The 15,175-nt window shown below is 39.1% G+C and overlaps 1 protein-coding gene across 5 annotated transcripts in view; it reads right to left on the reverse strand.

Moving 5' to 3' along the window:
- The window catches only part of SLC39A10 (solute carrier family 39 member 10), a 76,753-nt gene extending 63,407 nt beyond the window's left edge, over positions 1–13,346 (reverse strand). For 3 of the 5 annotated variants that reach the window (XM_084289021.1, XM_084289025.1, XM_084289020.1), the window contains exons 1-2: positions 9,904–9,988; positions 8,825–8,948 (exon numbers count right to left, since the gene is read on the reverse strand). In XM_084289021.1, the coding sequence (XP_084145147.1) occupies positions 8,825–8,851 (27 nt within the window). In that variant the 5' untranslated portion in view covers positions 8,852–8,948; positions 9,904–9,988. Of the gene's footprint in view, positions 1–8,824; positions 8,949–9,903; positions 9,989–11,349; positions 11,497–13,249 lie in introns of those variants that run through there. The other 2 variants (XM_084289024.1, XM_084289023.1) reach the window with 2 other exon arrangements.
- Between the last annotated feature and the right edge of the window lie 1,829 nt (positions 13,347–15,175).

A 15,175-nucleotide genomic window follows, 5' to 3' on the forward strand; every position in this document is an offset into this window, starting at 1 on the left:
ATTCCAGTTTTGACGTAACTGAAATGAATAAATATTATGCTCGAAAATTCTTGATTTTACTCAGACTATTTACATCTTTCCACCTCTCACAGATAACCTTCCTTTCTGTTATCCCTTACATTATAACATTATTACATTATCCCCACATTATAGCTACATCTATTTTTTGAAAATTCAATCCCATAAACACGATGGGAAACTCAGATGAGCCTCCATGATACCTCTAATTAAATTATTGTGGACTTCCCCAAGGAAAAAAAATACAAGATCGAGTTCCTGCCTTTAGCTGGTAAAGCAGTGCATGCCAAGGTTATTTAAAACTAAATGATAAGCAGCCAAAAGTTGTTCTTTAGAATAAGTAAGTTGTAAAGTATAGTTCAGTAAAACTCTTAACAGTGTAATTTCATTTACATTTTCAGAATCACTTTTTTATTAATTAAAGGTTATATACATGAGACAAATCTGCTGGATTAGCTGCAAATAAAATTCAGTTTTGAAAGCCATTAATCTATCGAATTTCCAGTTCACTAAAATACTGAGAATTAGTTTCTGAAGCACAACATAGTATCCTATGGCAAATCAATGTATGATGAAAAGAAGGAGCTTCAAGACACTGTTTCATGAAATTAAACAGAAGGTAAAACTAAAGTCAATATTAACTAGTAATTTGCAAGGAAGCTGGGGATAAGAATATTTTAGACAAACCAGTTACTTGAAAAGAGACTGCTCAGGGCTGTACAGGTCAAGCGTACCTGGTCGGGGCTGACTCATTGCCAAATTCCCATGTGAAGCAGAGGCAAGAAAGATTATGGGAAATACTCATCCCAAAGCCTGCTCACACAGTTTTGCTTAAGATTATCTCAAATGACCAAAAAGTGTGTAGTCTGGACAGTGCGATTCCAGGACAACATTATTTATATTATAGACTGTGTTAAATATTTAGCATAAGAATGACTGGAATTCACTGCTGTTTTTCCAAGGGGACTTCTGTTTTGATGTAATCTACACGCCCTATCCTAAAATGAAGGCACACTAATGTTGTCCCCATCATTATAGATGATAATTAGACAAAAATAGCCTTGGTTATCACAACTTCAACAGTAGTGCATCAGAAAAGGAACTGCCAGCTGTGGTACACCTGAAACTACTGCATACGCCCCCTCCCCATAAGGAACAGATCAGTCCACTTACATAAAGCTGAGTGCCAAATTCGTCATGCAGGACAGCAGTGTCTGATTCTTGTCATTTCCCTCTTTCTCTTCTTCCTCATTTATGGGAGAAGGAGTCTGCATGGCCTATAGTCACTTCCCTCAACAGGAATAGCTGCTATCTATGCGATGTCTTTTTTAAATCACTGTATTTTTAAGAAGCTGTGTGAGCAGGGCTTTTATTTATTTATTTTATTTATTTTATTTATTTATTTATTATTACATTGAAATTGAACCTTGAGCTAGTAAAAACAATATTATGGTAATGCTGTTGTCCTAAAACCAGAGCTGCTGTTTTCACAGGAGGTCACTTCAAATTGTTTCACAGAACTTCGGGCTGTTGAGCACCGAGACGTGTGCAGTGCATCAGGGCCAGTTATTGCCTACAGAGAAGCAGCAGAAGGCTATTTTTCAGAGGTTACTGCTGACAGTAGTTAATGTAATCCAAAACTTAATGCAGAAAGCAGCAGTTTTTGTGGGAGAGCGCGGGGAGGATCAAAATCACTGCAACTTTTTCTTTTTTAAATACCGCTTGTGCTGCACTGCAAAACAGCACAAGAACAGCATTCGTCTCAAAAGTCAATGATCTCCTGAGGACAAAAGAGAGTCACTCTTCCTGCTAACATAACCTGGTCAACAGAGATGTACGCAAGACAGAGACAATCACATTTGTGACTGCCCACTGCCTTGTAAGGATGCAGATCCAAAATACCTGTGAGGCGCGCTAAGGCAGATTTCCCCCTTTGGCTCTTTCTTCAATTCTTCTTACTGCCGTGACAAATGCAGCTGCAGAAAAGTCATGCTGGTATTAGGACATTACCAAATTGTCACTTGCATTTCTTGAGAAGGTCAAGAAACAGCTTTTAAAACGTTTAAACCAGTGCTGATGGTTTGTCTCTGTAACAGCTTGTGCCAAGATGGAAATGTAACTGAATAACAATAAGAATATAAGAATAGAGCAATTGCTAAGAAAAACTTGTCACCGATAAGGGCTCAAAGGTAAAATGAAGCTTGCTGTCTCCACTACCTGCTCTTCTCCATGCAGGCCCCTGAAGTTACTTACTAACCAGTGACTCCTGTTACATAGCACCTCGGGCAAACTGCCTTGGGGTTATAGAGGCTGTGGAATACACACGTTTTGTACCTGCGAGGAACAATCTTCTGAGAGTTAAGTTTTAAACCGTTTTCTTTCAATATCACACAGGAAGAGGCAGCTTGAGAATGTTTTCCTATTTGATGCTTACACAGTGACACACACTGTCACAGTGCTGCTGAAGTTAACATCCTAATAAAAATAGCTTCTCCTCAGTGCACTTTGTTTGCTTTAGCCTGTCTTTGTTTTCAGGGCATTTAAAGCTTAGCAATAATATTTGTATGGTCTTGAAACTCTGTTCTGTTTTCGGAAGACAGTGAGTGGTTAAAATAACTTCAGAATGGAGGCAATAAATGTTTTCCTGTCATTTCACTTTGTCACGTCCTAGGAGGAGCAAAACCAGACATCAGCAACCTCCCACAAAAAAGCTGACTGCTAGAGATTTTTTAGACAAAAAATTGGTCTTATGGTCTTCAACATTGGTCTTATGCCTTTAAAAAAATGCACGAACGTTTTTATACATCATTTTGAGATGCCTATAGGAAGACTGTTTTGTTGAAACGTTTTAGGCTAAGATTTTAATACAATTCAGTCTTCAGTACTGCAAAGCATCCACGAACTACAAGGTAGAAATGATTACTGAAGTGCTTAAAAAACAGGCAAGTGATATGTGAATGACAGTTTCTTCACTACCCATGCACTCAAAAACATGTGCATCATCTTTGGCAGAAAGCAGCTTTCTATCTGATGAATCTGTACGCTGTTAGAAAAACATACAGTGATGTTGAACGGGGAACAGTAAGTCCTGTTCAGACAATGGGATGTGAGACTTTCCTCCCTCCGCCCCACATTGTGCTTGTAGTTGGTAAAGTTCCAAGGCAATGTGATAAAAAAAATATATATATATATTTGCTTTCTATTACCCTAAAGCAGTAATTTCCTGTAGTCACCTATGGAAACTAAAGGAAGGCTGGTTTCACTGTTCCCTGAAAATGATGATGAAACAAGTTTATAAAGGAAAACGGTACTTACCCTTTATCAGGCTCCAATTCAAGAGTTTAAGACATATTCCTAGGCTTACCCAGACAAGTGTTTACCTCAACTCAGATGCTTAGTAGCCCATTCAAATCAATGGGAATGCAAATATGCTAAGAGTGAGTCACTCACACGCCTTAGGGTCTTGCTGAATCACATCCTTCGCATGCCACAATCATTACCAAAAATTGTGGTGGTGACCATACACCAAATCTGGCAAAGAGTATCTGTTAGGGAAGGTAGAGCTCAGTGAGACACAAAGCTGGTGTGCGTGTGAGTGTACGGACACTGCCATGACACTAGCAAGCACTTCCATCTTTTCCAGATTCTGCCACTTCTGGAGACTCCTAGATACAAATAGCCAGGCATGTTGACAGCCATGTCATTTCCTTAGGTACAGTGCATACACACTAAAAAAAATAAATAAATCTTGATTTCTGTCAGGCATGTGACACCATAACCATATAATAAATCTCCCCCCCCCCCCCCCCCCCGAAATGCTTCATACACACTGAATTCGGTAAGAATCAAGATGACATTAGTTCTCCTTTGATTTGAAACTAACTTTTAGGCCTCTCCAATATGCTGAGAGGTATCTGTATGCTCTGCTCTCAGACTTCACGAGGCTTCATGCAAAAAGCAGGAAACAAATGGCTGATCTAAAAATCTACTAAAATATGCTCACTTCCCTAAGATCTGGATTAAATTTCCAAGTTCATTTTGGTTCTCAAATTCCACCATTTCAATAGTGTTTTTGTTTGTTTGTTTGTTTTAAATAAAATGGAAGAGAAAAATATATAAAATAAAAAAAATCTATAATTAAGCAGTAGTGGACAGCTATCAGTAATTGACATGGCTTACTTTCTATCCCATGGAGATCTTTGTACACGAAGAAAAGTTCTCTTCTATCTCACACCTTCAAGAAAATTGTTTTAGCTTTTAGTTTCTTTGGACTGATTTTATTTCGTTGTAAGCAACAAGGTTTTTTATTGCTTTTAACTGTCAGAAATTGTTGCAGAGAAGTATGCAGTGTGGGTACTATAGAAACCATGTACAATCTGCCTTAAAAATAGATTGCCTCTTTGTTTTGCCTTCATTTCTGTGCATAGAGGATTTTATTAAAGAGCTACGTATCATAGCGAGTTCTTGTTTGACCACTTTGTGGAAAGTTTTTCCTTGCTGTTTTAGGGCCCACTCCTGTAGATCAGCTGCAGGGAAAAAGTCTAACTGGAACCAGCAAGGGTGCCAGGTGAATGGAGCTGCTTCTGTTCACAGCTGCAGGAGCTGAGACCCCAACCAAGTGGAGTTGCATAATAGCCTGCCCTCTGCAAGTATAGTAAGCACAGGCCCCTTCCCCAGAAAGATCAAAATAAAACAAACGAGCTACTACTATATGTAAATCAATACATAAAAGAGAATAAATAATATGAACCAGTCCTGGTTTCAACTGGGATAGAGTTAATTTTCTTCACAGCAGCTGGTAATAGTGCTGTGTTTTGGATTTAGGAGGAAAATTATGGTAACACACTAATGTTTTAGGTACTGAGCAGTGCTCATATTAAGTCAAGGACTTTTTGGCTTCTCATACTGCCCTGCCAGTGTGGAGGCTGACAAGAAGCCAGGACGGTGGAGCCAAACAGACCACAGGGATATTCCCCAGTGCGTGGCACCAGGCTCAGCAATAAAAATGAGGGAGCTGGCTGGGGCCAGGCTGGGCATCAGCCAGTGGGTGGTTAGTAACCGCGGCGTGCCTCATTTGCGTTGTGTATGCTTTTATTTTTCTCTTCCCTATTAAACTGCCTTTATCTCAACCCTTGAGTTTCGCTTTTTTACCCCCACATTCCCTCCCCCATCCCACTGAGGGAGGATGTGAGTGAGAGGCTGAGCCGTGCTGAGCAGCCTGCTGGTTAAACCTCAACAGAACCGAATACAGATGCAGAGACAGACTGCCTTATGCCCCAAAGCATGCTTTTTTTTTTTTTTTTTTTTTCCCTTCCAGAAGTTTAGAGAATTTTCTTATTTCTTCATTTCTGCATTAGGAATTTGGTAAATTTGAAATCCACCAAAATATCTTGGTTCTACATTTATGGGGGGAAGCAGGGGAGGTCTACAGTTAGAGCTGCTGACTGACATCACATTCATTTACATCAAGTTGTATTTGCAATGCATGTAATTTCAGTTCCAGTACTCTAGTCCTGAAATCGGAATGACGCCTATTACACCAAAAGGCACTTCCTTTTACAAGACGTAACACTAGTTAGAAACTCAATGTTTGTTGAGCTGAAACACAAGGCCTGAACCAGCAACGAGCTCTTGGAGGTTTCATAAGAGAGTGCTGAAAAAGATGGCAGCACTATATCCATTCACCACTGCAATACTAAATGCAACATTGTTTAGCCACTTTTTTGTCCATTCACCTCCTAATTTTTTAAGATTAGGAACTAGATAACTTCAGGTTTTCAGCTATTTGATTTTCTTGTTTGAGGTAGCAGTTCAGCACACCTGCCAGAAGCCACCAATGCTGGTTTAATGGACTTCCTGAGATGTGACAGCAGACGTAATGCTGCAGTGCTGCAAAATACTTGAAGCTGTCTCACATTTGACCGACTACACCTATTTAGTCTGACCTTTGCAAGTGTTTATGGGAATCTTTAAGGTTTATTTTAAATCCTGTTGTACAACATGAAAAGTGAAATCATAACCATTTACAGAAGACCAAACCAGCTAGATGATCATATCCAGGGACTCTGCTGACACTGGGAACAACCAAAGCCCAATGCCACTTTGCTTCAGTCCATCCATATGTCATATTAAATAATAAACAAAGCCTGACCCCACCCTCCTTGAATTTGGGTGAAAAAAACCCGTGTCTAACCATTGCAATTCTATATTTAACAACTACAGAGCAGTTTGTAATAGTTCTGATTCTGACAGGAAAAGCTACTAGTCTGGACAGACAGCTTTTCCATATCTAAGCCACCACAGCTCCAGCAACGTCTGAAGACTTACGTGAATGCCTTATTAATGTTAGTTCATAAACTAGCACAAATCCTTTCCAGGGATCAGATGTGCACTCTAATCACTCACAGTTGAAATGGATTCTGTTTCACTAATGTGTAAATAGCCCCATATCTAAAGACACACAATGCAAAGATGGAATAAGGGTAAATGGCCTTGCAGGAAAAGAATGGGGCAAATATAATTAAGTAAATAAAATATTGTAATCTAGTGAACGTCCATCTCTGAACTGATTAAGGCTGCACAGCAGGAACAGAAAACTAGCTGTGCCCTGAGGACGGCTTTCTAGGAGAATAGCTTTCTGGCCAAGGCATTAGAAGATGTGTAATCAGGTATGCAGCTGCCTAATACTGTCTCCTTTGATTGACACTTCTCATATGAGTAGTTTTCACATTAGAAGGTTGGGGTTTTAACAACTGTTTTAAGTGATAATAAATGGAGAGGCTATCATTTATTGCAATGTTACCTGGTCTGAAGCTGAAAATACATGTAGTTATGTACTTAGAGCTGTATGGACAAGCATAAATTACCATGCTTTTCCCAGACCAGGATTTCCATGGTGGCAGTTACTGGCTGGTTTAGGATCCCTTTCAGCTGTTGCACCGTGACTAAAGTTTATGATAGCGTTTTCTTCTATTTACTTACTCTGAACATTTATTCAAACATTCAACTTTAAGCTGCATGCTAACAGACTTTGCAAATTTAAAATGGCAATGTTAAAACTTCCAAAAACCCTTTAAGTATTTATAATTACTTTAGAAGCAGTGGAAGAACACTGCCTTCAGCATATCCCAAAATATATAAATGTACACTAGATTAATAATTGCTTTATTTCTGTTTCAGTGTCCCGTGATTCCAGCAGTGATCTCTCCTTCTCTGTTAGAGGGAAGATGCCAGATGTTGCATTTTCAAACTAGCTTAATTCCACTGTCTCCCTGAGGTTTCTTCTTGCAGGTACAGGTGTAGTGCTTCACTGTAGAGGATTGACATCCTGTCAATGCAAAGCTAGACTGCTTTATTCTTTTGTATGAGGGGGGAAGGTCTAAAGTTAAGCCAATGATTATGGTGAAGAGATATGAACTGACTCACATTAAGTCAACATACTCCTGCAGCAAGAGAGGAATTGGACTTAGAGCATTCTCACAGAGAATACCTTCCTCTATCTGGGAAGTCAGTACAAACCTGCCTCACTTGAGCTACAAGTTCTGTTTTTCTGAGCTTCTGTTCTTCCTCCTAGTTACCAACAACTTTTACTCAGGTACAGATTTACTGAAGGTGGGGTGTGAAAGTGGGCTAATTTAACTCATATTAGTCCCTGTCTCTTGTTATTTTCCTCCAGAGCTAGATACCAATGTTAAGAAATTGGAGAAGTCTATAGGATTGCATGCCCATAAAAGTCACAGTGAACAAATTGGTGAGGAGGTGGTAAGCATCCAGATGGAATTCAAGTAATAAATCTTGGCCAACACAAGACAAACTCATAAAAAGCCCTGAAATTCTGCTGCTCTGCTCTTGTGAGTCCGTTTTGGTTATAACAATGGGTACACATTTGAAAAACAAAATAGAAGAAATGCACAGTTAATAACTAATGCTCTTCTCCAGATCTGCTGCCTTGCTCTCACTTCTTTCCTGACAAAAAGGAAGTGGTAGTGGTCTACTAGCTCCTTCACTTCTGAACTGGGTTCTTATTAACTGGAGATACTGCTCCGTAGAAAGACTTTCCAGAAGGTTAACTACAAAATTCTGTATGCAGGTCAAATATACCTGAAGACTGAATGGCAGGAATCCTCAATTTGAAAATTGTAATTAAGATGTACAGAATGGACTTGCTTCACAAAGTTTTTAAATGTAGTTCAGGATTGTCTCAGGGTAATTAAAACCAAAGGGTCAGAATCAGTTTCAGACAAAATTAAAGGGGTGAAAAAGCACATGATTATATGTTCACTACTTTAATAGAAGAAAATAAGAGGTTTGACCTGAAGAGAAGTAAAATGGAAGCTAGCCTGGAACAGACAAGTGGCACTTGAGTCAGGTGCCTGAAGGAATTGGCAGTGTCAAAAAGCTTTGTTCTCTTGACACCCCCCCGCCCCCTTGGAAAGGTGGATGGCAGGTATGTTGAAGCAGTATTTCAGGGAAAATTCAGAAAGTATTACTTGGTTGGAAGAATGCCAGAAGGAAAGCATCTGAGAATATCAAGCACGATAACTCTTTTCACACATTTAACCAGTTTTGCAAGTGACACAAATTATGCAAGATCCTTTTCTCTTCAGCTTTGACAGCTGTCCTGCTGTACAATAGTGTCCCCAAAGCTCTCAAAAAGCAGTTTCAGCATTTGTCATTCGCATGTTCCTCTTCCCACTATTTGTGCCCTGTCCAGATTAAGATTAGTGTTCCTAAAGTTCTCTCACCATTACATCTCTAGAAAAAAAAAAAAAAAAAAAAAAAAGTTGCTTTAGCAATATATAATCACCTCATCGAAGATCAAACTTTCTAGCATCCTCGATATTCATGCATTATGTACATGGAGATCCCATGGTAGGTCTTGAGAGGATCAGGATGATTTCCAGGAGGGTCTCATGCTCCTAGATAGAGCCCTGTTTAAGAGAGCACACAGCTTTGGTATAATCGGTCCCATTCCTGGTGAATGACCCCCAAGCTCCTTCTTGTGCAGTTATTGCAGAAATGCAATAGCACAAGGTCTTTTGCCCGTGATAACCTCTCCTGTGGAAATCCATGTCATTTGCATGTCATCATGAGCAGGCATCCTACTGCAGCTTATATGCAGGAAGTCTGATGCTCCCTACACATCACATTTATCATGTGACATAGCAAAACTGCCCTTGCAATATCGTTCTCTCAGATATCCTTTACTGGCAAACAATAACCCTGAACTATGACAGTTTCCATACAGCTCCCCAGACAAGATGAAGACAGTGATTTCTTCCTCTTAAAGTCAGCTTTGGGCAGACTGGCCCTTGAACCTGCATAAACCCTCAGAAATGATTTCTTTTCACCCTAATTTAAGGGGAAATTTGAGCCTTAATTAACAGGAATATATAGGGCAAATATTTTCTAGAGTTCTCTTCCAATGGTATGTAGCTGATCTTGTTTTAGATAGTGAACATTATTTTGACATTTCAATAAATATTAACTGTTTCATAAATGTTTGATGAAATATAAAATGAACAGTACATTCTCATTTATTCTCATTTCTGATGCAGCAGTATGCAGGGGCAGTAAAAGTGACTTAAAAATAGTGATGAGAAAGGAGAAGAAAAGCCCAGAAGCCATTTAGTACATTTACCTATTCAAAAAGAATTTACTATCTTCGAGTTTTTGTAGATTTCTTTTATGAACCTAAAATAGCACCTAGTGCTTTAAAGTTAGACGTACTGAATTAACATTATCATTTCTAGAGGTCTGAAGAGCAAGAATTGCAAATGAATATAAGTAATTAAAGTACTCCAGCAAGAATTAAGGCAAGCACAGTAATAACTGGGTTTGCAGGTTAAAATCAAAAGCACCAGAAAATCCCAGTAAGCTACATACCAGTATAGACGCACAACTGGAAACATGACATAGAACTTCTCACAGCCAGTTCCACCCTGTCTCTTTGCCAATAAAGCCTAATTTTCTTTTAGGAGAAAGAAGTACAGTTCATTCCTATTACTTTAAAATAATTCAATGGACAGTACTACTTTAACCCAGCTGCACCTGGAATGACATAATAGTGTCTAAATGGAAGCTTAATAGGGAGAGTTGGAGAGAATAATCAAGAGAATAGACAAGATGACTGGAGAGGAGGGTGGGGGGAGTAGGGGAATGAAGATGATAATCAGAAATACGGAAAGAAAAAAGTCTGTAGAACCAAATAAGAAAAATCATGAAGGAAGTGGATATTCTGGAATTAAGGTGAGGGTTTAAATAGGATGAATAGGAGTGGACTTTAAAAATGCAAATATGAGATGAAAAGAAAAAGAGAACCGAGAATGAGACAGAAAAAGTAATGGGAAAGTTTTGTTGGCTGAACAAGTACAGTGACCTTAGAAGAACAAGTTTGATACAGACTAAGAAGCACTCGAAACCATAAGGAGACATTTTAACAGGTGAGACACTCTTTACAGTTTATTAAGATCAATTCTGCTTAGAATTTGAATTTATGTAGCTTCAGCTGCAGTCCAGGAAAAAAAGGTAAAAACAAAACAAAACAACCCCCTGCCCCCTCTGCTTATGACTTCGTTTCTGAGTCTCCTGAAATTACCTGAAAATTGCCAGAAGACATAACACTGAAAGAGACTATTGTTGATTAGTCCAACCTTTGATGTTGTAGGCAAAATTGCTACAAATATGAGTTACCGGTTTTGGTTAGGCACATGAATATTCATCACGTAGAAGTAAATGTGTAAAAGGATTTAAATGGGTACAATCTAAGCAAGATGACACTTTTGAAAGCCTCTATATCGTCTAGGACTAGATTCCCAAAAAATGTACATGGTGAATGTTTCAGTACCTAACTATGTATCCACTCCCTAAAACCTAAGTCCATGTTCCTATACGTTGTGGAATACGGTTCTTAGCAGCTGACAGACTAAAGCTGCTAAGATGCAGTGATAGAAAACATTAAGTATTACTAGCTGCACAGGCCCCACTTTCTTAATGCATACCAAAGAGCTTCCTGGCTAATGCTGCCAATCCAGAGGTGTTTCTTTTACACACAGCTCTGAGCTGTCATTTCTACAGCAAGTAGCCCAGGCACCTCGGTGGAGGTGGGCTTGGTTATCCTTTGGATAGCTTAGAGACATATTGGAGGGGAAGGCACACTATGAGAATGGTCCACCATCCCAGTTTAAAATTCTTCATACCTATAAAGGATGGAATACCTCAACATTAGTTAGGTGTCTTGAAGTCATTCAAATCCAGGTGAATTAAGAATAAATAGAATTTTTTTATACAAAAATCCGAAACAGATAACTGAATCACACACAAAACACTTACAGACAGAAGACAGATTAGAGGGAGTCGTACAAAATCTACTTATCGCAAGACCAGAAGTTTCTTCTACTTCCTCTCTATCCAGCCAACGTGCTGTTAGATTCTCAGCACAGATGTTCAGGTATTCAGTCCTTTTGCATTGCTTATATCCTGAGGGATACAGAGAGCATAGCTTTGGGAATCCTTCCTTTTTGTACTACCAACACCCTACTTGGGGAGTTATTAAGATTCAAGATTTCTTCCTCACTCCACCCTACTGAGAAGGATTTCTTAATATTCATTCAGTCCCAGGTAACTTCAGAATTCCTCTCTCCTTGCCACTGAGCGCCCCTTCATGCTTTCAAACTGGTAATTCCCTTTAGGCCTATCTGGGAGCAATCATCACCTGCCCAGACAGTAAACAGATTATGCTAATAGTGCTCCAGTACTTGGTTAAACCCTAAACAAAGTTTTAAACTGCTGTGATGCAAAATACTCTTTCTTTTCAAGCAATTCAAGACCCAGGCTGAGATTTCTTCCCCCTCCCCCCCCATAGCTTATCATGCAACCTGAATTTTATGTGCATATGTAACCTACCAGTCCTAGTCGATATAGTCACATAACTCAGGTTTACTTGCAGTTTATCCAAGATGAGATTTCAACGTCAAATCCAACACCACAGCAGTCTGTGACAGTGGGTTTAACGACAAGTCCTTCTGCACCCCAAACTGTTTTCCTCCAAAAATTGTTTCTGGGGGATGCCCTGATTTTTCCACCCCTTGTTTACATGTCTAACTTGAGGTGGCACCCCTAACCCTTGCTTAGCTATCTTCGCTGATCCATCACTAGTGAGTTACACTTTCAATTATATAACACCTTTCATAATTTAAAAAACACAAACACTACGTAACATTCACTGCTTGATAGGAGTACAAGTTTACTATAACCCTATTTAAGTGCAGGCATTTGGTGGTGCCATTGGGACAGCTGAATTATCTTCTGCTCTACCATTTTCACATTTAGACATTAACCAGGCAAACAGTAAACAACTCTAGGGAAGAACAGTTCAAGAGGAAATGATGTAGTTTGTTTCTTGTTGTGTTTTTCTGAGCTAATGCCATTGACACTCTATACATGAATGGTGTGAAAATACTTCTGATGTGTCATTAGAGACTGGTGATGATTACACTAACAATACACTTCTCTCCTTCATTAGAGCTTAACACGCCTCACTGATTCACCTATATCATTCACTACTTTGGCATGTTTCTACTTTTTTTTTTTTTTTCTTAGGAAAAAAAAACAAAACTGATCGAACTGCCTATTTTACAAAGCAAAGGAAACAAGGCTGCTAGCTCAGCTGCCACCTATTTATCAAGCTGCCAAGTGCAGTCAGCATGCAACAGGCTCTCATACCCTCTCCACCATGGTTAGAGCTTTAACACCCAACCCTCACAAGTGAAGAAGCTGCAAAACTCACAATGCTTCTGAAGTAACAAGAGATGGTTCAAAATGTCATTGCATCCGATATCATGGCTCCCACTATCAAACCAGTTTCCTGGAGGAGTATTTTATGCCCACAGCAAATTTTAATCTAAAAATATTATCCTAAATTTCCAGGCTTATTGGTTCTGTGCACAAGCTAAAGCAATGCTTCTTTGATCCCTCTGAAGTTTCATAAACAGTCTGTGGGACAGGAAAAGCTGACTTCCTGCGACTCCTGGATTAATAAAGCAACCAAATTCTGCCATTGGGTTTATACCTACAGACTGAAGACTAGGGAGATCACAACAGACAAACTCTTGCCCTGCAACTGCAGCTTTCATAACAATTCTGTAGAAGTTGATGATATTTCACCATTTCACTGTCTTGTAGTATACTGTTTGCTCAGCCAGGATAACAGTCAGTATCCTATTATACTTACTGGTATGCTGGAGATGACTGGACTCTGTCTTCGTAGGGGAAGAAAAGATGCTAGTGTAAAATCTCTGGTCTATGTAAAGTATTCCCTTCCACAGCAGTGCCACAGGAGACTACTGTGTAACATTTTATATGGACAAGGAGGTCCAAAACACATGGAGGATGTTTATCACAAGATTGCTACCAGGAATTGACCACAAGGGAGGCCATTCTTGGGAAAAGGTTTGTCATGAAAGCTATATAAAATTCCTGCCTGTCACTGACTGCCAGTAGCAGCTCTGTGGATTCCCTTGGGATGATTTACAAACAAAAGACACCAAAGCGTGCAGAGAACATGTTGACGCAACTATGAAGTGATGTGGCACTACAGAACTAAAGTTGTGGTAGTAGTAAATTATGTATTTTTTTTTTCCCTTGCATCAGACAATAGCATATCCAGTAATCAGAGAATTAAGAGGGTTAACCTGTTTCCTGTTGTTTTTACATCAGTTTTGACAGGAAGTAATTACAGGTAATTTGTTCAGACATGGTACTTGTGTTGTGCTGAAAAAAAAATATGCACATTAAACTACTCAGAATTAGTATGATAAACTTCAGTTATCATCTGTACATATCTAACATACCCAGTGTATGTCAACTGTCTGTTTTAATAAGTTGCTCCAACATTGCAAGCTAAGTTTAGACACATGCTGTTTTGCTGTTTTAAACACGCACGCTATTCAAACCAGAGGCAACTGATCTGTAGATTAGAATTATTTGTACAGGTAACTGAGACAAATTAAACTTTCCACAGTATGAAACCATATTTAAAGGCTAAATATTTAATTGTTCAACTGGCACAGAGTTATACATTCACTTGAAAATTGGCATGGTTGGGAACTAAAACCAGGCTATTTATTCTACATTTTAAAAGGTCTGATTTCAGATTCTCTTAATCTAGTTTTAAATGTCACCATCAAATGTGATTATTCCCAGAGCCATTACCAGCTGATGGAGAAGTACTTTCCTCACACCAGGAAGAAACAACACCCCCCACCTCTACGCCTGAGAGGTAGCTGCAGCTGATGGAAAGCGATGCATCCCTTGGGCAGGCCTGGAGGAACAGCAGCTGTGGGTGAAAAGAGAGGACAGATTCTGCCAGAGAGGAAAATAGGCATGTAGGAAAGGATGCTCCTCCATTCAGGAAGGTCTCAGTACTGCCTCCAAGAGCCTTGCTTATCCAAGTCTTTCTAGAAGCATCAGTGGGCTTTAGAGCCATGTAATCATATGACCACGTGATAGCAGCATTTGGTTCCCCAGTTAGATGAAATGCTATAAATCTGATGCAACTGTTTTGGGAAGACTTAGTATTTACCTCTTAGGCAAAGATTACAGATCAGTATTAATTATCAAGACCTAATTTAGATAACAGATTTACCTTTCATTTTTGCACTAATGCATTCTTGTTATTACTTAATGTTTTGCTGTGAACATCTGAAGTTATTATGAGAGATTACGTTATATACAGTAAGATTTTAAAATATATACAAACTAATGTAAATACGCCTACATACAGAATACTTTAGTACTCCAAAATAAAAAATCGTTATGATTACAGTGTAATACAACTACTGAGCAGTTAGCAGGACTGCTCAAAGATTTTCTTTCAGGCAGATGTGTAGGACAAAAAACGTTAACAAAGAGCTCATTAGAAAGTCACATTTAAATACGAGCTACCTTCTTGGACTTTTACCTCAGGGTAGACTGATACAGCTCTGGCTTGCAAACTTATGAGTTCTCTCTCAAAACCACATTCAAATCTCTTCTTAGAACACAGTCGAAAACTTTCAGTGTTTTCCAATTTCTAGGTCCCTCAAGTTTAGAAAGAAAAGAACATTCTCATTGCAATTACTGTGTCAAACTTGTGGGACACCCACACCAGGTACTTACA

This window comes from Netta rufina (genome assembly GCF_964035555.1).
Source record: "Netta rufina genome assembly, chromosome: 6".
Classification (NCBI taxonomy): domain Eukaryota; kingdom Metazoa; phylum Chordata; class Aves; order Anseriformes; family Anatidae; genus Netta; species Netta rufina.